Source organism: Salminus brasiliensis, chromosome 4 (assembly GCF_030463535.1).
Source record: "Salminus brasiliensis chromosome 4, fSalBra1.hap2, whole genome shotgun sequence".
Taxonomy (NCBI): domain Eukaryota; kingdom Metazoa; phylum Chordata; class Actinopteri; order Characiformes; family Bryconidae; genus Salminus; species Salminus brasiliensis.
This window is the reverse complement of record NC_132881.1, coordinates 48,005,790-48,031,147: the sequence shown is the minus strand read 5'-3', so window position 1 is coordinate 48,031,147 and position 25,358 is coordinate 48,005,790. Positions and strand designations below refer to the sequence as shown.

The window sequence follows — 25,358 nt, the reverse complement described above, 5'->3', positions numbered from 1 at the left end:
GTTTATATGTTTTTTTGCCTCTACCTGCACTGTATGTTATTTATTTGTTTGTTTGTTTGTTTGTTTGTTTATGGTAAATATGGTCATTGTTATGACCGTTGGTTTCCAGTGTTTTAGTCTCTCCCCATTGGTAGAGATGGGAGCCTGGGCTTAAGTGACTTTTTTAAACAAGGAAATATATATATATATATATATATATCATTATTTCAAATAAAAAAAATTAAGTATTAAAAAATTAATATAATGTATATGACATTTCTTAAGAATTTAACCTCCTATATTGAACCACCTGGGTTTAAAATGAAAATTTCTTTAATTGCTTATATATCTGTAGAATGTTTTTATGACTACGATGTTTTTTCAGTGGAATTTTTTTTCTTCTTTTTTTTAATTTTACTGCCATTTTTATAATTTTTTTACTTTTTAATTTAATTTTTAATTTAATTTACTTTTATCACAGTTTTACCACATAGTTTTATCACAATTATACAATTATTATACAATTCTAACTCTTATTGGGTGTTACACAATTCATATATATATATTTTTTTTTTTTCTCTATTTTTTCTATTTATTTATTTTTTAAACTTTTTTTAATTAAACAGTTCCGTAGTAAACTGAGTTTGTAAGCATGTTGGAGCATTTCTACATAAACTTGTGTAAATATCAAATATGAATGGCATTAAAATATCAATGTTATGTGATAAAATACATTCATCCAAAGTGGACTGGGAGGAGAGTGGGCGGCACTTTTATAAGGATATGGTTTTCATCATTCTTTTGTTCCAACTGCTCACAGATGGCGTTCAATCCCCAGAACTCTGATAACAGACCTGGACTTAAGTTCACTAACTGGTTTATTTTCACTGCATGTAATTAGACTGCTTTCATTTTCTTCATGTACGGCAACGCTGGAAGTGGTTCATAACTGAGGAGGCCGGTCACTGGTTACAGTATGAACGGGAGTTCCTGTGATGCTCAATATGGTGACTGTTAATGGATAAAGTCCCGCCCTTCAACAAAAAAGAACCAATCAGTTTGCTAGTTACGTCGCCTTGATGGCCTTGATGCGTTATTGAGCCGAACGCTACAAACAACTCGGAGTTTATCACTGATTTAATACAAGGTTTAGAAATGGTCATTTTTCTGACCTTCAGTTTCCAGTGTTTCTGTCTCTTCCCATTGGTAGAAATGGGAGCCTGGGCTTATGTGACTTTTTAAACATGGAATCATTAACATTATATATATATATATATATATATATATATATATATATATATATATATATATATATATGTGTGTGTGTGTGTGTGTGTGTGTGTGTGTGTGTGTGTGTGTGTAGAAAGAATTTCAACCTCCTATACTGAACCACCTGGGTTTGAAGTGGAAATTTCTTTAATTGCTAATATATCTGTAGAATGTTTTATCACTAATCTGTTTTCTGTTTTTATTTGTTACTTTTTTTGTAATTTTACTGCCATTTGTTTAGTTTTGTTTCACCACTTATTAAAGTGCAGCTTGGCTTTTATCACAGTTTTAATACATAGTTTTATCACAAATCCCAACTCTTATTGGATGTTATGCACTTCTTCTATATAAATAAGAATATTAATAAGCAGGAATGGGTAATTAACAAAAAATAGTTCTATAGTTAAATATCTAAAATTAGAGTAAATTTTGAGAAACTGCTCTGTTTTATTAAGATAAGGTGAGTTTTGTATTTTACTTATGATACTCATATCTCAGTATATCTACAATCATATACTTCTAATTTCATCCTTTACATAAGCAATCTTTAGCTGTTTTTACTTTGACTTAAAAATCACACTGACGTATTTACCCACCACTGATAAATAAATAAAATAAACAATACACAATATGGACAAAAGTATTGGGACACCTGTTCATTTACTGGTTCTTCCTAAATCAAGGGAATCAAGGTTATTATTAAGAGTTTATCCAGCTTTTGTTGAAGCAACTGTTTCTTCTCTGACTGTGTGTGTGTGTGTGTGTGCATTTGCACATCTGTGTCAGCAGTAATGGGTGCTACTTAAAGTAGCTGAATGCATTTATTAAAAGGGATGTCCACAAACATTTGGACACAGTGTATCTTTTACTTTTACTAAAGTACTGACTGATTGAGAGGCATTTTGCATTAACTGTAGTGTGTGTGTGTGTGTGTGTGAGTGTGTTTGTGTGAGTGTGTGTGTTGTGCTGGACTGGTCAAGACAAACATAGATGAAGGGTGACCAGATAAGAAAGACCACAATCAAGAGAACAGTGAGGAGACTGCAACAGAGACACGCTGACGTCGTGCTTCATAGACAGAAAAAAAGGGAGGAAGGGGGGAAAGAGAGAGAGACAGAGAGAGACAGAGAGAGAGGGAGTAGAGTGATTGCTTATGAAACAATCTCCCTGGGTCTGTGGTTTACCTTTAAATCCTATCCTCTCTCCTATCATGGGGGCCGGGAGGAAGGACAATTCGGGAAAGAAAAAAGTAGCGAAAATAAACAAACAAACGAACAAACAAACAAACAAACAAATAAAACAAAACAAAAAAAACAAAAAAAGTTCTGAGCACTTGAGTCCGGCATACAGGACATTAGAGAGAGTGACACACAGGCGGGGGGGGGACAGAAAGGAGGAAGAGGAGGAGGAGGAGGAGGAGGAGGAGGAGGAGGAGGAGGAGGAGGGGGAAGGGAGGCTGGAGACAAACGACAGAGACACCGAGAGAAGACAAGATGCTCGGGCTTTTAAGACTCGGAAGGACGGCCGCAGAACGGGTTTCTTAAATACACACACACACACACACACACACACACACACACACACACACATATACATACATATATATATAAATATATACATACACTGTATAGCGATGGGAAATCCAGGCCCAGAAAGTCCGAATCCACCCAGCGCTCTGTTTCAACCGCCTGGGCAGTTCTGCAGGGCTGCAGCTGTGGTGGATTCGGACTTTCTGGACCAAGATCTTTGAGGAACTAGAACCTAGGGCTCCTCTAAGAACTCCTAGAAGATGTTCCTCAATGCTCTTAGAGGTGCCTGTAAGAACTCAGTACTCAGCATAAAATGAGGTTCCTCCAAGAACCCATTTGAATTAAGGTTCCGAGAGGATCTTTAGGGCCACTATCTTAGGATTTTCGAGTACACTGACGTAAGGAAAAGGTTGAGGAACTTTTTGAGGCTCTTTAATTTGAAACTATGGAGGAACCTCTTATAAGGAAACCCCATTTTTTCAAAAGACGAAAGCCAATGCTTGCCTTTGAGTTCTTTGAAGAACCTCTAGAACCTCACAGAATTTTGAGGCTCCTTTAAAAACTGTTGGATCCAACTGTGCATACATTTTACACTGAATCAATCTTTAGCTCTGTTCAAATGTTTTCTTAGTTGTTCTAAGAAGTTTTTATTGAAGGTTCCTTAAAACATCTTATTAGAGGTTCCATCAGTTTCAAACTGAAGAACCCCAAACACTCCTCAATTATCTTTTCCTTTTAACAGTGGGTTAGATATCCCAAAACACGATCACCTATATTAACAAACCAAGATCCTATAGAAACCCTAATTCAAACGGGTTCTCTAAGGTACCAGATTTCACACTTAGGAATTCCAAAAGTTCCTACAGGCACCTCTGAGAGCACTGGGGAACATTTGAGTTCTTGAAAGAGCCCCTAGATTCCTCAGTAACCCAGAGGTTCGACAAAGGAACTGCGCATTTTCTTACAGTGGATAAATTAATACACATTGTCACTTAAAAATAAAGGTGCATGAAATGGTTCTTTAAGCGATACCATAGAAGAACCGCTGTGAGTTCCAAAAAGAACCATGTTTGTACTACAGATTAAGTGTTAAGAACCTTTCAATTGGTAAAGTAATGAGATCTTTAGATCTTTAAGAGGTTTCTTTGTGGAATCAAAAGTGGTTCTTCTATGGTTTGACTCAAGAAACCCATGGAAAGAGAAACTGCTAATCAGTGGAGAAAACCCAGTCAAATTTTGAGAAGTGGCCCAGTTTCAGTTCTGATGATGTTAGGTGAGAGATATTGGGTTCTGGAGTTCCTTTACAGTGAACACTAAGTTCAGAACCAATGTATAAAATCCCAATGCACACTCAGAGCCCTCATAGTATCATACAAAACTACATCTATACAGTACCAGTCAAATGTTTGGACCTACCTGGAACGTATGTTCTTATACGGTCTTAACAACTATTTGAGAATTTTGCTGATTTTATAAAACAGCTCTGCAAAGTTTAGTAAAAAGTGAAGAAATTATCAATAAATATCATTAATATATCATTAAAAAAAGTTCCTCCCCAATTTAGAGGGTCAATTACTCAACCCACTTGCTCCGATAGCTGTGCAGTCAGCCACCGCCTTTCTTCAAACCGCCACTAATGCAGCATTGCTGGGCAGCCAACACGCTCGGAGGAAAGCGTCGAGTCCCCAGCTCTGATACATCGGCCGAATGATGCATCACACTGGGTGTGATTTAGATAGGGAGTATGGCCAATTGTGCTCTCTTAGGCTCCGGCTGCCGATGGCAAGCAAACGAAGAAAGATGCCAAATGTGTATAGATTGATATGGGTTGGTTAAAATCAGCAGATAACGCTGGATGGGATATTGGAGGGAGCCAATGGACCGTGGTCTTAGCTTAGCTGAGTGTTTCTACTAGTATCGAGTGTTTGAGTTGTTTAAGCCTCATAGTCTAGTTGTAGACGCTCTTAGATGCTCATCCTAAGTGAAGAGTTTAAATTAGAAACAGCACATTTTGAGGTGAACAAGATTTTAGTGAAGGAATATTGGTGTCTATATCAGCAGATACTTAAAAGTTGTATTTATGTAATTAGGTAATATATGGTATAATGGTACTGGGAAATTGCGGGTGACTATGCTGCGCTACACTTGGGCAAGACTCCTAACACTACATCGGCCCACCTCTGTAATATGAGTAACCTTGTAAGTCGCTCTGGATAAGAGCATCAGCTAAATGCCATAAATGTAAATATAAATGTAAATGGGAAAGAAAAAGTGCTACTGTGTCATATCTGGGACTCCTGGCCACTGATGATGTAGTTCCAAAAATGATTAGTTCCTCAACAGGTTCTGGAACTTCAGTGGAAAACTGACTGGACGTCTTTAGTTAATCAAAAGGACCCAGAACCCTTTAGATCTGTCCACACTTCTGTAAAGTTGGTGAAAGAGTGTTTACAGTTACAGAACCGTTTAGTTCTGCAAAAGGTTCCAGAGACTTGGCAGAAAGGTTCCGGACATTCCAAAAATCTTTAGTTCCTCTTCAGGCTCTGAGACTTCAGTGAAAAACTGACCGGACGTCTTTAGTTAATCAAAAGGTTTCCGGAACCCCTGGAGAAAAGTGCTTGTAGTTCCAGAACTCTTTATATCTATCGAATGCTTCTGGAAAGTTGGTGAAAGTTTGGTAGAAAGGTTCCTGTAGTTCCAAAAATCATGAGTTCCTCAAAAGGTTCTGGGACCTCTGTAACAAAGCTGTAGTTCCAGACCTCTTTAGATCTGTCAAATGCTTCTGGAAAGTTGGTGAAAGAGTGTTTACAGTTACATAACCGTTTAGTTCTGCAAAAGGTTCCAGAAGCTTGGCAGAAAGGTTTCCACATTCCACATTCCAAAATTCATTAGTTTCTCAAAAGGTTCTGTAAACTCTCTAACAAATCTGTAGTTCCAGAACCTTTTAGATATGTCCACATGTCTGGAAATGTGGTAAGAGAGTGTTTACAGTTACACAACCAAGTAGTTCTGCAAAAGGTTCCAGAAGCTTTGCAGGAAAGTTTCCGTAGTTCCAAAAATCTTTAGTTCCCCCTTAGGTTCTTCATTAAAAAACTGACTGGATGTCTTCAGTTAATCAAAAGGTTCCAGAACCCCTGTGGAAAAGTGCTTGTCGTTCCAGAACTCTTTATATAGATCAAATGGTTGAACCGTTTAGTTCTGCAAAGCTTGGTAGAAAGCTTGGTAGAAAGGTTCCTGTCGTTCCAAAATTAGTTCATTAGTTCCTCAAAAGGTTCTGGGACCTCTGTGACAAAGCTGTAGTACCAGAACCATGTTCACACTTCTGGAAACTTGGTAAAAGAGCGTTTACAGTTATAGAACCGTTTAGTTCTGCAAAAGGTTCCAGTAGCCTGGCAGAAAGGTTCCGGTAGTTCCACAAATGGTTCCAGAACATCAGTGGAAAACCAAGTATTTAAGAGAATGCTAACTGCCAAGAGAATGAGATGGGCTATGCTCTCTAAGACCCCCAGCCACGGATGGCTGTGGCATCACAGAGAATTGAACTCGTGACCTCCTGATGACAGACCCGTTTTTTAGACGGCTGCAGCGCTCGGGAACCGTCTGAACCTTTCCTGTTTATTAAAAATATGGACATTTATCAAAAATAAGAACGAGGTGAGTGTGTTCCAACCTTTGACTGGTACTGTATATCTGTAATCCTCCATGGGAACCGGAGGACCGGCTGTCCTACTGATCGTGTCTATTGTTTCAGCAAATCTCCGAAACCAAACGCTCAAGCCTGTCGAGCATCTCGCTATGTGTGTGTGTGTGTGTGTGAGTGAGTGAGTGTGTTGGGGGCGGACACACTGCTCAGCAAATTGGGGACATTTGCCAAGGAGAAATGCTGAGGGCATGGCATTGGATTTCTGACAGTCCGAAAAGAGAAGGGAATGAAGAATCACAGTAATTCTAGAACAGATATACGCAAGGGAGAGAAAGAGAAGAGGTTATTAATGTGCAATCAAAACGTCGTAAAAGAGCTGAACTGGGACACCAATGCACAGAAAGGGGGCAGGACGGAGGAAGAGAAGACACAGTACCTTGGACATACGTCTCCGGGTGAGCTTCAGAGGGAAAAAGAGGGGGGAAAGAAGAGAGAAGGAAGAGAAAACAGAGAGAGAGCAGCAGTTTAAAAAGAAGGCACAGATATTACGCTTATATCTGACCACGACTAATAGTGTTCATACACACACACATATATAAACACACACACACACACACACATTCAAAACAAGGCGTAAATGGAGCAAAGCCGACTGTCCTGCTGGGAAGCTACCAGAGTCCTGCTTTAAAATGTTATAAATGAAGTCAATTATGCAGAGAATAGCTTCTAACATGGCCATCAATCTAACGAACCCACACCATCGCCAAGTCCGTCATACAAGAAGCACAGAAGAAACCCTCATTATGAGCATCTGCAGCACAGGAAATGACCCGCAGTAGTATGGCGAGGTGGCCACATCAACATGTGGTCCTTTGTGAGCCTCGCAGAACTGCATTCTACCGCATTCGTGCACAGCTGTTTCCATCAAAGCGAAGAAGAAAGGATAACCAGGGATTACAGTGAAGAAGACGAGGAAATGAGGTGAGCTGGCCCTGCTCAGCATCTACACTAAGGAGAACAGTTTGACTCATTAGGATGAAAAGGTCCACCAGGAGGCTTTGTCGGGTTTTATCAAACTGATAAATCACCGCCCTGCGGAACAGAGCTGAGAATCGATATACATGAAGTACGCTTGTTAGATCCGGCAGTGTGATCATAAAACAGGTACTTCTCTAAGAACTGTGTAGTTCCCACAAAGGTTCTCAAAAAGTGATTGGCCTATTGGATCTGTGTGTCTCTATTGGTCTCAGAACTCCTTAGGTGCTCAAATGGTTCCAAATCCTCATAGAAACAAATTAATCAGAGTTCCAGAGGAGCGTAATTCCTCAGAGGTTCTCAGAAAGTGTCTGGAACTCTTTAAATTCTAGAACTCATTCCAGAACCACTGTGGAAAATGGACTATTGGTTTCAGAACTCTTTAGGTCCTCAGAAGTTTCCAAAAGGGGACCAGAACTGTGGAAAAGTTACTATATGTTCCTGAGCTCATTAGGTTCTTAAAAGGTTCTGGGACCAATGTGGAAAAGTGTCTATAGGTTCCTGAGCTTTTTCGGTCCTCAAAAGGTTCTGGAACCACTGTGGAAAAGTGACTATATGTTCCAGAGCTTTTTCTGTCCTTAAAAGGTTGTGAAACCACAGTGGAAACAAATTCATCATACTTCCATAGGACTGTAATTCCTCAAAGGTTTACAGAAAGTGTCCAGAACTGAAAGTGTTCTGGAACCACTGTTAAAAATAATTTTTTGGTGCCTCATAAGTTCTGGAACCTTGGTGGAAAGACGCCTCAAACCACTTACCCAACAGTTCCTCAAACAGTTCTGAAACCTCAGTGGAAAAGCACCTGCAGTTCCAGAACCCTTTGGATCTGTCAAAAGCGTCTGCAAACCTTACTGTCCCAGAACTCTTCATTTCCGCAGACGCTGGCTGAAAAAGTGCCTATTGTTCCAGAACTCTTTAGAAGCATCACTGAGGTCAGGATGTTGGATGATGATGATCACCCCTCCACCTCATCATCCCCAACTCATCCCACCTCATCCCAAAAGCACTGGATGGAGCTCCACCACCATCATCCCAGAGAACACAGTTCTTCCACTGCTCCACAGCTCAATGCTGGGGGGCTTTAGACCCCTCTACCTCTCTCTGGTTCTCTACGGGAACCAGATAAGCTGTATGTGTGTGTGTTTGTGTGCATTTGCACATCTGTGTCAGCAATGAGGAGTGGAACCTAAAGTAGCTAAAAGCACTCCTTAGAAGGGGTGTCCACAAACATTCGGACATGTAGTGTATACAGCAGGGGACGCAGGTGCATAGCAGGGATTTTCAGGATTATAAGCGGGGTGTGAAGAGTCAGTGACGCTGTGATTGACGTGCTCTCCACGAGCGCTGCTAATTACCCTGCGTGTCGGAGGGTCTGTAGCTGGGGGTCTGAATAGAGGGTCTTTGTTTGCATGCCATTTCACATATAATCACATCGGGGCTGCGGCTTCTGGGGCTCTTTGCGTATGAGAAAAATAACAGATGTCCCTGAGTGAAAGTGTGTGTGTGTGTGTATGTATATGTGAGTGTGTGTGTGTGTGTGTGGAAGATTATATATGGCTAAATGTCATATGCACAGCACGCCTATACAGTACAGTGTCCTCTATTTGGCTAAATGAATTCTGACAGGACGTTGGGGGGGCGTCTAGCACCCACTGTCATAATATTAGCCAGGCAAAGTCAAATCAAATCTGTGGGAAAAAAGTACCCCCCCACACCCTCCTCCCTGCGCCTCCCCCCGGCTTCTCGGTTCCTCACATAAAGCAGTGCTGTGACAAGCCTTCATTATTCAGGTGAGCTTTAAAAACACACACACACACACACACACACACACACACACTCAAACACACAGTGTACAAACAGGAGGTGTGTGTGTGGGCTAGCACTGAAAGTCTCTTCCAGTGTGTGTGTGTGTGTGTGGCCTGCTTTGTACTAGTAGTGTGCTGGAAATCTGAGTGTGTGTGTGTGTGTGTGTGTAATGGTGGTGTGCACATATTTTGCAGGTTGTGGTAGTGTGTGTGTGTGTAGCGTGGGTGTGTGCAGAGTGTTTGTGTGTAATAGTAGTGTGTATGTTGTGGCAGTATGTGGATGTATGTGTGTGTGTGTGTGTGTGTGAGAGAGAGAGAGAGCATGGGAGAGAGGCAGACAGAGAGATGAGTGAAAGAGAGAGGGTGTGTGTAAGGGGTACATGTGTGTAATGGGTGTGTACTGGGGATGTGTTATACTGTAGGTGTTTAAAGGGTGTGTGATGAGGGTGTGTAAGGGGTGTGTGTCAGGGGTCTATGTAATAGATGTATGTAATGGGGGCGTTTAAGGGGTGTGTAAGTGGGTGTGTAATGTGTGTGTAATGGGGATGTGCTATAGGTGTATAAAGGGTGTGTGTAAGGTGGGTGTGTAATAGGCGTGCGTACGGGCGTGTGTATTGAGTGTGTGTGTGTAAGTGGGTGTGTAATAGGCGTGTGTACAGGCATGTGTAATGAGTGTGTGTGTAAGTGGGTGTGTAATGGGGATGTGCTAAAGGTGTGTGTAAGGTGGGTGTGTAATAGGCGTGCGTACAGGCATGTGTAATGGGGGTGTGTGTAAGTGGGTGTGTAATGGGGATGTGCTAAAGGTGTGTGTAAGGTGGGTGTGTAATAGGCGTGCGTACAGGCATGTGTAATGGGGGTGTGTCAGGTGGGTATGTAAGGGGTGTGTGTGTAAGTTGGAGTGTAATGGGGATGTGTTATAGGTGTGTAAAGGGTGTGCTTTAGGGTGTGTGTGTGGGTGTGTAATGTGTGTGTAATGGGGACGTGCTATAGGTGTGTAAGGGGTGTGTGTGTAAGCAGGTGTGTAATGGGGATGTGCTATAGGTGTGTAAAGGGTATGTGTAAGGGGTGTGTGTGTAAGCAGGTGTGTAAGCAGGTGTGTAATGGGGATGTGCTATAGGTGTGTAAGGGGTGTGTGTAAGGGGTGTGTGTGTAATGGGGATGTGCTATAGGTGTGTAAGGGGTGTGTGTAAGGGGTGTGTGTGTAATGGGGATGTGCTATAGGTGTGTAAGGGGTGTGTGTGTAAGCAGGTGTGTAAGCAGGTGTGTAATGGGGATGTGCTATAGGTGTGTAAAGGGTGTGTGTAAGGTGGGTGTGTAATGAGGGTGTGTAAGGGTGTGTGTGTGTAAGTAGGTGTGTAAGGGTGTGTCAGGTGGGTGTGTAATGGATGTGTGTGTATGTGTGTAAGGGTGTGTAATTGTATAAACTGTCTATGAGTCATTCAGAACCCGGTCCTGTCGGTCCGGTTCCAGCAGAACCGTCACTCTAATGACAGCAAAAGTGGTAAATCTGGCTTAACAGCCTCCAGTGGACCACGACAGCTAAGCAAGGGGGATTTCACACACACACACACACACACACACACACACACACACTTTCACTTTCACACCCATGTGCTGATATTCCTCCAGTGAGATCTTTATCAGTGAGCGGCTGATTCATTAATTAATGATCGGGGGGAAATTATAGCTGTTTAATAGCTTCTGACTGCTGGGCTGTCTCGGCCTGAGATGTATAATTTAGATGCAATTTGAAGACAGGGAAGAATCAGACTGTCAGAAACAGTGTGTGTGTGTGTGTGTGTGTGTATGTGTGTAGAATCTTAAGCTATTTGGTGTCAGCTTTCTGCCATATCCTTTCAGCTTAATGGCGAACTGCATGTATGTGTGAATGTACATGTCAGAACACGTCAAATCTGCCAATGTCGGCAAGACTGTGTTTGTGTGTGTGTGTGTGTGTGTGTGTGTATGCTGACAATGTGTTGTTTTGCGCCATAATACATTTGGATCAGTGTCTGTACTTTTAACAGATTCAAAACCAGGCTGCCAAGCATGTGTGTGTGTGTACATGTGTGTATGTGTGTGTGTGTGTATGTGTGTGTGTGTGTGTGTGTGTGTGTGTACATATATAAATATAGTATATTTACCACCCTGTTATCTTTTACCACAGAATGAAACTGATCATAAAACCCTTATACGGACCCATAAAAAACAACTGTCTGCTACAACGGGTCTAAGAACCCACACACACTATCTGTCCAAATGTTTGTGGACACCATTTCCAATGGACACATTCAGCTATATTAAGTTGCACCCATTGCTGACACAGATGTGCAAATGCACACACACAGCTTGTCTAGTCACTGAAGAGAAGAAGTACTGCCAATAGAATAGGACTCTCTGGAGCAGATCATCATCATCATGACCCTATTGGCTCCATGCTGCCTAATAATGCCAGGCGTGGGCTAGTAGAGGGGTATAAAGCCCCCCAGCATTGAGGAGCTGTGGAGCAGTGGAGGAACTGTGTTCTCTGCAATGATGGTGGTGGAGCTCCATCCAGTACTTCGGGGATGAGTTGGGGTTGATGATGATCATCCAACATCCTGACCTCACTAATAACGCTCTTGTCGCTGAATGCAATCAATCAAATCCTCACAGCAATGCTCCTTGAAAATCTAGTAGAACGTCTTCTTCTCTGGACAGTAGAGACAGTTACTCCAACAAAAGCAGGAGGCACTCTTATAATAGCCTTGATTTTGTCTGTCTGTCTGTATGTCTGTCTGTCTATACAGTCACAGGCTGTGTAAAGCTCACGTGTCTCAGCACTTCTGAAGGCAGTGTGTGTTGTGGTGTGTGTGTGTGTGTGTGTGTGTGAGAGAGAGTGTGTGTGAGGGGAAAAAGATGAATGCAATGTTAGAAATGACTAAATTGCTGTCAAACTAACTGGCAATCTCAGAGCAGCATCCGTAACGTGGGGAGGAGAGACGACAGTGACCACAGGCGGCGTGTGGATGGAGTGTAGAACAGACTAACCCTCCATTAGTGTCTGTATCACAACACACCACAACCTGCTGGAACACAACTAACAGGTCAGTGAGAAAAGTCCAGAGAGACAGCGAAGTGTCCAGTGCTTCTGCTGCTCATTACTGAGGCCGAGTCTGACGCGAAGCTGGAATTAGACCGAGAGCCTCTGGCCAAACAGCAAACCTCACTCTGGCCTTGATGAGAACCTGCTGCTGCTGTTTGTCCCATCATTTCATTTCATTTCCGTCTGGCCTAATTTGTTTACAACACCCGCATCACTCAGATTCACAGCTTTCTTTAATATTAAACCAAAATGATCTGCAGATTAATGTAGAAAATCCATTCTGCACAAAATTCATATAATACATAGGAATTAATGAGTAAGATAAGCCCAGTTTCAGCTGCTGCTTCATATCCAGTATGTCTCTAATAACATTAATATTCAGTATGAAGCTCTAATAACATTAATATTCAGTATGAAGCTCTAATAACATTAATATCCAGTATGAAGCTCTAATAGCATTAATATCCAGTATGAAGTTCTAATAACATTAATATCCAGTATGAAGCTCTAATAGCATTAATATCCAGTATGAAGCTCTAATAGCATTAATATCCAGTATGAAGCTCTAATAACATTAATATCCAGAAGTAATAATAATAATAATATTATTAATAATAATAATAATACACACACAATGAGTGTGTATCTACAGGAATGTGTGAGGCCTTTTTAAGAAAACACCTCCACTGCAAACCTACAATCGACAAGAGCAGACATCTGCAGGTACATTAATGTTAGTGTGTGTGTGTGTGTGTATATGACAGAGAGAGAGAGAGAGAGAGAGAGTGCAATAAAGGATGATGATGCAAGTGTGTGGCAGTGTGGGGGAGACGTGACAGTGGACAAACTGTGAAGGGGCTAATGAGTGTGTGGGTGTGAGAGGACAAGGAAGGTCACACACACATACACACACAGATACACACACACACACACACACACACAGAGCTCCTTACATCAGCCTGACACAGATGATGTATTAGGTACCATAATTCTTACTTTCCCTCTCTCTCTCTCTCTCTCTCTCTCTCTCTCTCTCTCAGGCGTAAAAGCCCCCCCCCCTCCCCACACACACACCTCAGGTACAAAGACAGAGTGGTGGTGTAACCTTGCCTCAAAGTCACTTCACTAATCTCTAATCCTGACTCCAGCCAAAAGTTCGGAGTAATGCAGTCGAAGCCAGAACACTGCGATTCAGCCAGTTCAGGTTCTAGATAGAAATGTGTGGCAAATCACGCCTGTATAGAGACACACGTCTACACACTGCCAATAGAATAGGACTCTCTGGAGCAGATAGACTAGATGACCCTATGGGCACAATGCTGCCTAATAATGCCAGGCGTGGGCTAGAGGGGTATAAAGCCCCCCAGCATTGAGGAGCTGTGGAGCAGTGGAAGAGCTCATCCAGGACTTTTGGATGGGATGAATTGGGGATGATGAGGTGGGGTGGTGATCATCATCATCCAACATCCTGACCTCAGCAAGTGTACAAGCTGGCTGGCTTTGCGAGAGTGCAACAGAATTACATGCTCGCTAATGGGCAAGACAAATAGCTAAATCCAGGCTGGGCTTTTTCCTATGGGCAGCTGGTTAGCTAACAAGGTCCCGAGCTGCTGACTGATGGGAGGGCCCACAAGTCCTGCTGAGATCTGAGCTATAACATGCTAACATCATGGCAACACCACCCTAACAACACAGGCCTGCTGAGTGAGAGGGCAGCTGAGGTGCCGTATTGAGCTGAGGTCCAAACCGAGCTGATATGCTAACAACAACATGCTAACATTACACTAACAGCACATTAGCGACACACTAACTCGGGCCTGCTAACTGATGATTCCCACATGGAATCTGGGCTGTGTGCACACGGAGCTAATGTGTTATACTTACGTATTTATATATAATAACAGGGACAAAAGTATTGGGACACACTTCTTAATCATTACATTTGGTTATATACCTCACATGTGTATAAAATCCAGCCCCTAGTCCTGCAGTCTGCCTTTCTTCCACACATCAGTGAAAGAACGGGAGGTTCTGAAGAGCTCACTGAACTCCAGCGTGGTTCTGTATGTAATAGGAGACACCGCTGCACCAACTACAACAAGTCAGCTGGTGAAATTTAGACCTTCATCCTAGATCTTCCTCCATCAGCTGTGAGTGGTGTTATTATTGAACAGTGGAAGAGTTTAGGAGGAACAGCTCACAGAGAGCAGCTCAGTGTCCACAGAGTGTCTGTCAGACCACGTAAAGTTACAGAGCGGGGTCAGGGCCGAGTGCTAAGCTCAGAGCAGAGTGCAGAAAAGCCTCCAACTGACTCAGTAACTGCAGAGCTTCAGACCTGCTGCTGCTGGTAGAGCTTAGAGCAAAGGGGGGCCGACTCCTATTAATACAGCCTGTGGGTTTAGAACGTAACGTCAGAAAAGCTCTTGTAGATGTAACATGGAGGTGTCCCAAAACTTTTGTCCATATAGTACTAATACAGAATAGTAATATACCTGAGATCAGCAGATTTAGCCACTCAACATAAGCCAAGCAGAAGTTCTTCCATATGCGAATTAAGCTAAAGTTTTGCATTTCATCGGAAGAGAGATTCCACAGGTCATTAGAGTGGACTTTGGTATGGTAAACCAGGGCTTTCGTGTTGGACCGCTGATCTCCTTCAGCTGTGAAAGCTTGAGCAGATGCCAGCTTTGACAGTCTGCAAAGGTCAGTGCATTCAGTATGAGAGGCTACAGTGAAGGGCCAGTGCCCAGATAGCCCTCTATTCTTCCACCGGCAGATGAAGAGATGGAGAAGAGAGGAAGAAAGGGAGCAGAGGGATGATCAAAAAATTGAGGTCAAAAATTCATCACAGCCATTGACTCTAAAGCTAACGACTCTTTGATCTGTGCTTTGAAGTGTGTGTGTGTGAGTTTGGGTTCAGATGCATCACTGAAAATGTATGAGCACACGCATAGTTTACATAGACATAATAGGTAAACACCTATTATCCATACACACTGTACATGGATATAAATACAATATATATATATATATATATATATATATATATATATATATATATATATATATGTACGTCTCTAAAAGTGTGTGTGTGTTTGGGGGAGGGGGGGTCTTACCGACAGTGCAGTGTTCTCCGGTCCAGCCCTGATGACATTCACACTTGCCGTCCTTGCAGGTTCCATGTTCAGTGCAGCGGGGATGACAGGCTTTCACATCACACACTGACCCCGTCCAGCCCTCCTCACAGCGACAGCTACCGCCCATACACACTCCGTGAGAGCCGCAGTCCACCGCACACACCTCTGCTTACACACCCACACACACAGAGATGCAAAGAGTCAGTTTTTCAGGCTGATAATGGACAATTATTAAATGCTCCATGTATTACGTATTATATAAGCACATATATGTGGTAATTATATCTCATATATATAAATATATAAATGGACTATTTGCAATAACACAATTATACATGAGCTACAGTGCTAAATATTGGCCCTGGTGAGCTGTGGTTGTACACAAGGCCGTATTAATTAATTATAAATGAGTTGTTCTCTGCAGGCTCGTTTCCCATCATTTTAAAATCAATTGTTATTTTATTAAGGACTTATGGGCATGGCTGGGTTTCAGACAAATAAGACGAATAAGCCGAAGATAATGGCACTCATAGTCTATCACACTACTATATACTATATACAATACTATTCAAATACATTATATATACATATATATATATAATGCTTGCTAGTATATGTATTATTGTAGTAATTATGTCTCATATGCATTATATACATAAGTATATATATATATATGAAATAATGACATGCCACATATGTAAGTATATATATATATATATATATATATATGTTTATATATATACATTTATAATACATATATATGTAATGTAAGTACATATATGTAATCATATGTCTAATATGCATTATATATACATGCAGTATTGATATGTAATAGTATGTATTATTTGTATTATATATATGTGTGTGTACCTATATGTAGTAAGACCTTTTTTAACCTCAGTCTTAACTTTCAGTTATAACAAAAAAACATGGAGCCTTTAAGTCTGACTAACTTCTGACCAAAATACATATATATTTACACACACACACAAACACACACACACACACAGAGCTCTGTTCTGTGTCTGTAACATAAGTATACAAAGCACACACACATACACACACACACCACACAAGAGGTAAAAGGTTACATTCCTCAAAACCATCATCAGCTCAAAGTCGCAGAAAGAGAGAGAGAGAGCGAGAGAGAGAGCGAGAGAGAGAGAGAGAGCGAGAGAGAGAGCGAGAGAGAGAGCGAGAGAGAGCGAGATGTCAGTAAACAGGGGAGAAGGAAAGGCTGGAGTCCTGCTGTGGGTACAGGCCGAGTCATAGCAGACTGGGGCTTTTCTGTCTGGATAAACTCTTCACACACCCCCTAACACTGACAGCTCTGACCCTAGAGTGTGTGTGGTGGTGTGTGTGGAGGGAGGTGGGCTGGCTGGCTGAGGTGTGCATGACTGTGTTCCTGGGCAGCTGGGCGTGTGTGTGTTTGATCAGAGTGTGTGGACGGATATGTGAACTGACGTGCTGAACTTTCTGAGCAGTGTGTGTAGACGGACCTCCCACAAGCTCTGAGATAGAAGACTGGATCTACCAGAGCATAGAGGAGCCGGCACTCAACGTCCCGTCACTCCACCCCTATATCCTCCACGTCCCGTCACTCCACCCCTATATCCTCAACGTCCCGTCACCCCAACCCTATATCCTCAACGTCCCGTCACTCCACCCCTATATCCTCCACGTCCCGTCACTCCAACCCTATATCCTCAACGTCCCGTCACTCCAACCCTATATCCTCAACGTCCCGTCACCCCAACCCTATATCCTCAACGTCCCGTCACCCCAACCCTATATCCTCAACGTCCCGTCACTCCACCCCTATATCCTCAACGTCCCGTTACTCCACCCAATCCCTTAGCGTCCCGTTACTCCAACCCTATATCCTCAACGTCCCGTTACTCCACCCAATCCCTTAGCATCCCGTTACTCCAACCCTATATCCTCAACGTCCCGTTACTCCACCCAATCCCTTAGCGTCCCATTACTCCAACCCAATATCCTCAATGTCCCATTACTCCAACCCTATATCCTCAACGTCCCGTTACTCCACTCCTATATCCTCAACATCCCGTCACTCCACCCCTATATCCTCAACGTCCCGTTACTCCACTCCTATATCCTCAACGTCCCGTCACTCCACCCCTATATCCTCAACGACCTGTTACTCCACCAAATCCCTTAATGTCCCGTTACTCCAACCCTATATCCTCAATATCCTGTCACTCCAACCCTACATCCTCAATGTCCCGTTACTCCACCCAATCCCTCAACATCCCGTCACTTCACCTCATCCCCTCAACGGCCCGTCACTCGACCCCTATATCCTCAATGTCCCGTTACTCCACCTCATTGCCTCAGGGTCCCGTTACTCCAACCCTATATCCGCAATGTCCTGTTACTCCACCCAATCCCTCAACGTCACGTTACTCCAACCCTATATCCTCAACGTCCCGTCACTCCAACCTTATATCCTCAACGTCCCGTTGCTCCACCTCATCTCTTCAACGTCCCGTTGCTCCACCTCATCTCTTCAACGTCCCACTACTCCAAAATGATTTATGATGTTTTAGGTACGTAAACTCACACCAACTTAGCTAATAAAATGATTCTGATTTACTGTTTGTGTGTGTGTGTGTGTGTGTGTGTGTGTGTGTTTGTGTGTGTGTATGTGTTTGTGTGTGTGTATGTGTGTGTGTTTGTTTGGCCTTGGAGGAACCTGCTCTACAAACACTCATTTATAGAGAGTGACGGTGACTGCCTGGACATTTAGAGCATCGTGTACATTTTATACTGACTCACCTGTAAAATCCCTCTTTACTGTCTATAATAAAGGAAACAGCAGCTGAAGACAGAAACACTCTCAGGATTAACTGGCGGTCTCCAGCTCCGGTGGGAGTGTGTGTTTGAGGGGGTTACAGCAGCACACACACTTAAATCAGCACTGAAATCACGTACATGAGCTTCATTTTAACACAGATTTAATGACCAGATTCCTCTAGTTCATCTCTTCCCTTCCCTCCTGTCCTTCAACCCAGCCTTCTGTTATTCCTCCTCCTTTCTCCATCTATCTCTCTCCATCTGTCTGTCTGTCCTCTATCAATCTATCTCTGCCTTTCTACCTGTATGTCTCTCTATGTATACATCTATCTATCTGTGTGTCTGTATATCTACCTCTCTGTATGTCTGTCTGTCTACCTATCTGTCTATCTACATCTCTGTATGTCTGTCTGTCTGTCTGTCCATCTTTCAATCTATCTCTGCCTGTCTGTCTGCCTGTCTGACCATCTGTCTATATATGTATGTCTGTCTGTCTATCTACCTCTCTGTCTGTCTGTCTAGCTATCTGTATGTCTGTTTATGTATGTATGTATGTATATATGTATGTATGTATCGATCTGTCTGTCTGTCTGTCTGTCTTTGTCTTTGCGTCTGTCCATCTGTCTGTCTATCTATCTATCTATCTATCTATCTATCTATCTACATCTCTGTCTGTCTGTCTGGTTATGTATGTATGTATGTGTGTATCTATTTATCTGTCTGTCTGTCTTTGTCTTTCCGTCTGTCCATCTGTCTGTCTATCTGTCTATCTATATCTATATCTATCTGCCTGTCTATCTATCTCTCTCTGTCTGTGTGCCTGTCTGTCTGTCTGTCCATCTGTCTGTCTATCTAGCTAGCTGCATGTCTGTCTATGTGTATCTCATTTATGTCTGTGTGTATCTCATGTCTGTCTGTCTACCTCTCTGTATGTCTGTCTGTCTGTCCATCTTTCAATCTATCTCTGCCTGTCTGTCTGCCTGTCTGACCATCTGTCTATATATGTATGTCTGTCTGTCTATCTACCTCTCTGTATGTATGTCTGTCTATCTACCTCTCTGTCTGTCTGTCTAGCTATCTGTATGTCTGTTTATGTATGTATGTATGTATCTATCTATCTGTCTGTCTGTCTGTCTTTGTCTTTCCGTCTGTCCATCTGTCTGTCTAACTGTCTATCTATCTATCTATATCTATATCTATCTGCCTGTCTATCTATCTCTCTCTGTCTGTGTGCCTGTCTGTCTGTCTGTCTATCTGTCTAGCTATCTGCATGTCTGTCTATGTGTATCTCATGTCTGTCTATGTGTATCTCATTTATACATATATATGTATATATACATCTATCTTTGTCTATCTACTATATATATATATATATATCTGTCTGCCTGTCAGTCTGTCTGTCTCTCTCTTGCTCACTGGAGCTTTATTACAGAGTAATTAATAGAGAAACACAGAGAAAACAGGATAGAGGCCAGAGACAAAGTAGATAAAGATAAGGGAGAGAGAGAGATAGAGAGAGAGAGAGAGAGAGAGAGAGAGAGCAGATGAACAAGAGTTAGAGCGAGGGAGGTGTAATGGAGGGAGAGTTAGCTGTAGGAGGGCTCTGGGGTGAAATAGAGTTTTCATTAGGCTCCGTTAGAAGCTGAGAGAATGATGTCCCATAACTAACAGGCAGCCATGGGTGAGCCTTAAACCAGCAGGAGCCCAATACTGCTCTTATCACTGCCATCACATACACACACACACACACACACACTCTAGCACAAGTGGTCTGTGAAATCGAATGCAATAAAAGAGAAACATACGGTTACTGGCCACTTTATTAGAAACCTCTACCATATAACTTTAAACTGTATCTGTGTTCGACTCTGTTTCTAACAAAGTGGCCAGTGAGTAAAGTATAGAAGGTAGGTGTTTCTGATAAAGTGGCCAGTGAGTATAAGCACGAGTTAAAGGATGGTGCGTTACCAACGGAACAGTCCGGTCCGGTCCAGTTTGCGTCGCAGGTACAGGTGGCGCTCTCGGCCTGGAACGTGCCGTGGCCTGAACACTGGTCTGGACACATGGTCTTCAACACCTCACAGCTGGAGCCTGCCCAGCCAGGGTTACAGTGGCATTCTCCGTGGATACACACTCCGTGAGACGAACACGACGGGTCCAGGCAGTCCACTGCAGGTGTGTATGAGTGTGTGGTGGAGAGAGAGAGAGAGAGAGAGAGAACACACACAATATTAGACTCTGATATTCATTTTACATTGATTTTCTGCACATGTCCAAATGTTTGTGGACACCCCTTCTAATAAACACATTCAGCTACTTTACGTTGCACCCTTTGCTGACACAGATGTGCAAATGCACACACACACAGCTTGTTTAGCCTGTAGAGAAGAAGTACTGCCAATAGAATAGGACTCTCTGGAGCAGATCAACTAGATGACCCTATTGGCTCCATGCTGCCTCATAATGCCAGGCGTGGGCTACAGGGGTATAAAGCCCCCAGCATTGAGGAGCTGTGGAGCAGTGGAGGAACTGTGTTCTCTGGAATGATGGTGGTGGAGCTCCATCCAGTACTTATTGGATGAGCTGAAGAGTTGGGGATGATGAGGTGAGTTAGGGTGGTGATCATCATCATCCAACATCCTGACCTCACTAACAACGCTCTTGTTGCTGAGTGCAATCAAATCCTCACAGAATCCTCCAAAATCTAGTAGAAAGCCTTCTTCCCTGGACAGTAGAGACCGTTACAGTTTTAATAACCTTAAGCAGGTGTCCTAATACTTTTGTCCATATAGTGTTTGTATGTGTGAGTGCGTGTGTATGTGTGTGTGTTTGTATGTGTGAGTGTGTATGTGTGTGTGTGTGAGTGCATGCAAAGTTTAATACATGGTCTGGTTATTTACTGACCCAGTCCTGTCACACTGCAGCATGTGTACAGTGAACTGTGGCCTTCAATTGGAATGAGTTTAAATGGTACAGACAGACTCTCTCTCTCTCTCTCTCTCTCTCTCTCTCTCTCTCTCCCTCTCTCTCTCTCTCTCTCTCCCTCTCCCTCTCCCTCTCTCTCTCTCTCTCTCTCTCTCTCTCTCCCTCTCCCTCTCTCTCGCTCTCTCTCGCTCTCTCTCGCTCTCTCTCAGTTTCAGTCCTAAGGGTGGACTGTCCCAGTTCCACCACACACCCTCTCTCTGTGAGTGTATGGGTGAATGGTAGATGTACATTAGTCTGTCCTGCTGACCCCATTTCACATTTACACATTTACAGTGGAGGAGAGGCTTCATGCATAAACTACAGTCATATCATACACTTATTAATGCTCAGCTTCATCATTCAGTTTCTACCATAACACTAACATTAATATCTACAACTGATGTTGTTCACTTTAACCCTTTAAGCTCCACTCCATGATTCACATCCTATCATTTATAGTATATATGACGTAATGCATAGTAGTATATAATACATCATTCATAGTAGATACTGAATAATTTGTTGCGGGCGCTGATAAACATCACAGTAGATCCTAAATAATTAATAGTAGATAATGAATAATATATAACAAACACTGCATAGGTCATAAAACTGAGTAATTCATAGTGGATCCTAAGTAATTCATAGTAGATACTGAATAATTTATAATGGGTACTGACTAATTTCTAGTAGATAAAGAATGATTTATAGCAGATATATAATAATTCATGGTGGATACAGAATAATTCATGGTGGATACAGAATAATTCATATTAGATACTGACTAATTCATAGTGGATGCTGACTAATTCATAGTGGATGCTGACTAATTCATGGTGGACGCTGACTAATTCATAGTGGATGCTGACTAATTCATGGTGGATGCTGACTAATTCATAGTGGATGCTGACTAATTCATAGTGGACGCTGACTAATTCATGGTGGACGCTGACTGATTCATGGTGGACGCTGACTAATTCATGGTGGACGCTGACTAATTCATAGTGGACGTTGACTAATTCATAGTGGATGCTGACTAATTCATGGTGGACGCTGACTAATTCATAGTGGATGCTGACTAATTCATGGTGGACGCTGACTAATTCATGGTGGATGCTGACTAATTCATGGTGGACGCTGACTAATTCATAGTGGATGCTGACTAATTCATAGTAGATACTAAATAATTCATACTGGGCACTACAAAAACATCACAGTGGATTCTATATAATTCCTAGTGGACTAATATATAGTAGACACTGAATAGTTCATAATTAAAACTGAATAATTCATAGTGGGAACTGAAAATAAAATCATAGTAGACACTGAATAATTCAGCATGGATCCTAAATAACTCAGAAATGACCAAACAGAAATGGAATACATTATAGTTAGATAAGATACTCAGATACTTAATAATAGTGAATACTGAATAATTTATAGTGGATACTAAATAACTAATAGTATATGATTACTAATTCATAGTGGGCACTGAAAACATTACAGTGGATCCTGAATAATTCATAGTAGGTACTGAATAATTCATGGTGGATACAAAACAGTACATACTAAATTATACATAATAGATACTGATTAACTTAGCCTGGATATATGGCCTAAACACACACACACATACACACACACACACACAAAGTGCAAATGAAGCTACATGGGAGCATGCTAATGCACCCACCATGCTAATGCAAGAGCTAAATGTAATGCTAATCAGAACACATTTAATTATATTAGCCTTCCATTTTCCTTCAGTGAGTGAGTGTGTGTGTGTGTGCCTTTCTCTCTAAACACACACACACAGACAAAACTACAAACACGTGATCTGTCGGTCAGCCGTGCTAATGTACAAGCTACGTGTGAAGCTAATTCAGCTAATCAAGTCTGTGAGGTAAAATCAATTGTGATTCAGCTCTTTTTTCCTCTCGTTCTGGAGGCCGCTATCGGAGGCCGCTGATGGAGGCCGCTGGCGGAGGCTCCTGGCGGAGGCTCCTGGCGGAGGCCCCTGGCGGAGGCCGCTGACGGAGGCCGCTGTATCAATGGGGGACATCAACGCAATTATGTGCTCTGTGAAGTGGAGAACAGCAATTGTTTCTCCAATAGTGAACTATTAACCCGTGGCTAATGATTATTGCAGGGACAGGCAGAGATCAAAGCGGCACAAAAAGAGAGAGGGAGAAAGAGGGAAAGAGCGAGAAAAGACCCTTTGATGGCTATGGATGCAACTTAGAGTCCTCATTAAGCAGAGAGAGAGGAGGGAGAGCCAAGTGGCAAAGATCACATTTCTCGCTCGCTCTCTCTCTCTCAGAGCGATTGTCTGACCATCTCCTCAGAGATAGCAGCAGAGAGCTTTTCAACAGGATCCATCTTTCTGTGAGAAAAATCAATGGCTCTTCTGACCTGATGGTAATCAGGGAGTGTGTTTATGACACATTATCGCACCATCTTTGATGCCGTAATGAAACAGGGCCTTAATGGAGACACTGCTGATGACAGGCCACTTCTGCACAAAAGCCTCTGATGTCTTTACAGTCTTAAAAATCCACCCAGAAGAAGTGCTTGATAGAAATGACAGCCTGTGATGATTAAAACCCTGACATGAAAGGGTCAAGTCGAAGGACTAATGTAGCAGAACAGAGCTACGACAGATTTTCCCAGATATTCTGCTACACTCAACAGCAACTCACTGGCCGCTTTATTGGAAACACCCAACTTTTGTTTACACTTACTGGCCACTTTATCAGAAACCCCTACCTTGAGCTTCCACTCACTGGCCACTTTATTAGAAACCCCCAATTTGTGCTTTCACTGGCCACTTTATTAGAAACACCCAACCTTGAGGTTTCACTCACTGGCCACTTTATTGGAAACCCCTACCTTGAGCTTTCACTCACTGGCCAGTTTATTAGAAACCCCTAATTTGTGCGTTCTCTCACTGGCCACTTTATTAGAAACACCTACCTTGTGCTTTCACTAGCTGGCCACTTTATTAGAAACCCCTAATTTGTGCTTTCTCTCACTGGCCACTTTATTAGAACCCTCTACCTTGTGCTTCCACTCACTGACCACTTTATTAGAACCCCCTACCTTGTGCTTCCACTCACTGGCCACTTTATTAGAACCCCCTACCTTGTGCTTCCACTCACTGGCCACTTTATTAGAAACACCTACCTTGTGCTTCCACTCACTGGCCACTTTATTGGAAACCCCTACCTTTCTATTGGCAGTACTTCTCCACAGGGACTAGACAAGCTGTGTCAGCAATGGGTGACATACTGAATGCTTAAACCCAAAGTAGCTGAATACATTCATTAGAGTGTCCACAAACATTTGGACATGACTGTCCTCCTTCAGTGGTTCATGGTTGCCAGGCAACAGTAATTCAACATGAACTAAATTGTTTTAATTATGATTCTTGTTCTTGATGATTTATTTATTATTTTTATCCTATTTTATGCTGTTGCTGTTTTATGAAAGCAGTAAGCCTCTTAAGGCTGTGTGGTACAGCGATTCTATCACGGTTAAGAGAGTTTACTTCACACTGTGTCAAAGAACCCTCTTATCCGCTCCTCTGAATCACTAATTACTCAGGTTTAATGAGCAGAAAGAGTGTCGCATATCACATAAACAGTAAAAACTGAGAGTCAGCAGTGCAGAGCCTCAGAGGCTCATTACTTTAATAAAAGAAGCTTCTGCTGCCCGTATTGTTGGATGCTCTGTCATAGTTTCAGATTGAGTGTGGTACAAATTCAGTACACAAACCCTAGCTACTGAAACTGAAACTGAAACTGAACCAAACTGAACTGAATTGAACCAAACTGAATGTAACTGAACTGAATTGAACTGAATTGAATTGAAATGAACTGAATTAAATTGAACTGAATTGAACTACAATGAAATGAAATGAAATGAAATTTAATGAAATTAACTGAATTAAACTGAAGGGAACTAAACTGAATTTAACCGAACTGAATTTAACTGAACTGGACTGAATTCAATTGAAATGAACTGAAATGAACTGAATTGAACTGAATTTAACTGAAATAAAGTAAACTGAATTTAACTAAACTGAACTGAACTTAA

The 25,358-nt window shown here is 42.2% G+C and overlaps 1 protein-coding gene across 1 annotated transcript in view; it reads right to left on the bottom strand.

Annotated features, from left to right (window-relative positions):
* Positions 1 to 25,358, bottom strand: part of tenm3 (teneurin transmembrane protein 3) — an 890,613-nt gene that overhangs the window by 99,728 nt on the left and 765,527 nt on the right. The window contains 4 exon segments of the mRNA XM_072677215.1: positions 2,433 to 2,453; positions 6,857 to 6,880; positions 15,462 to 15,647; positions 20,268 to 20,468. Coding sequence (XP_072533316.1) covers positions 2,433 to 2,453; positions 6,857 to 6,880; positions 15,462 to 15,647; positions 20,268 to 20,468 — 432 coding nt within the window.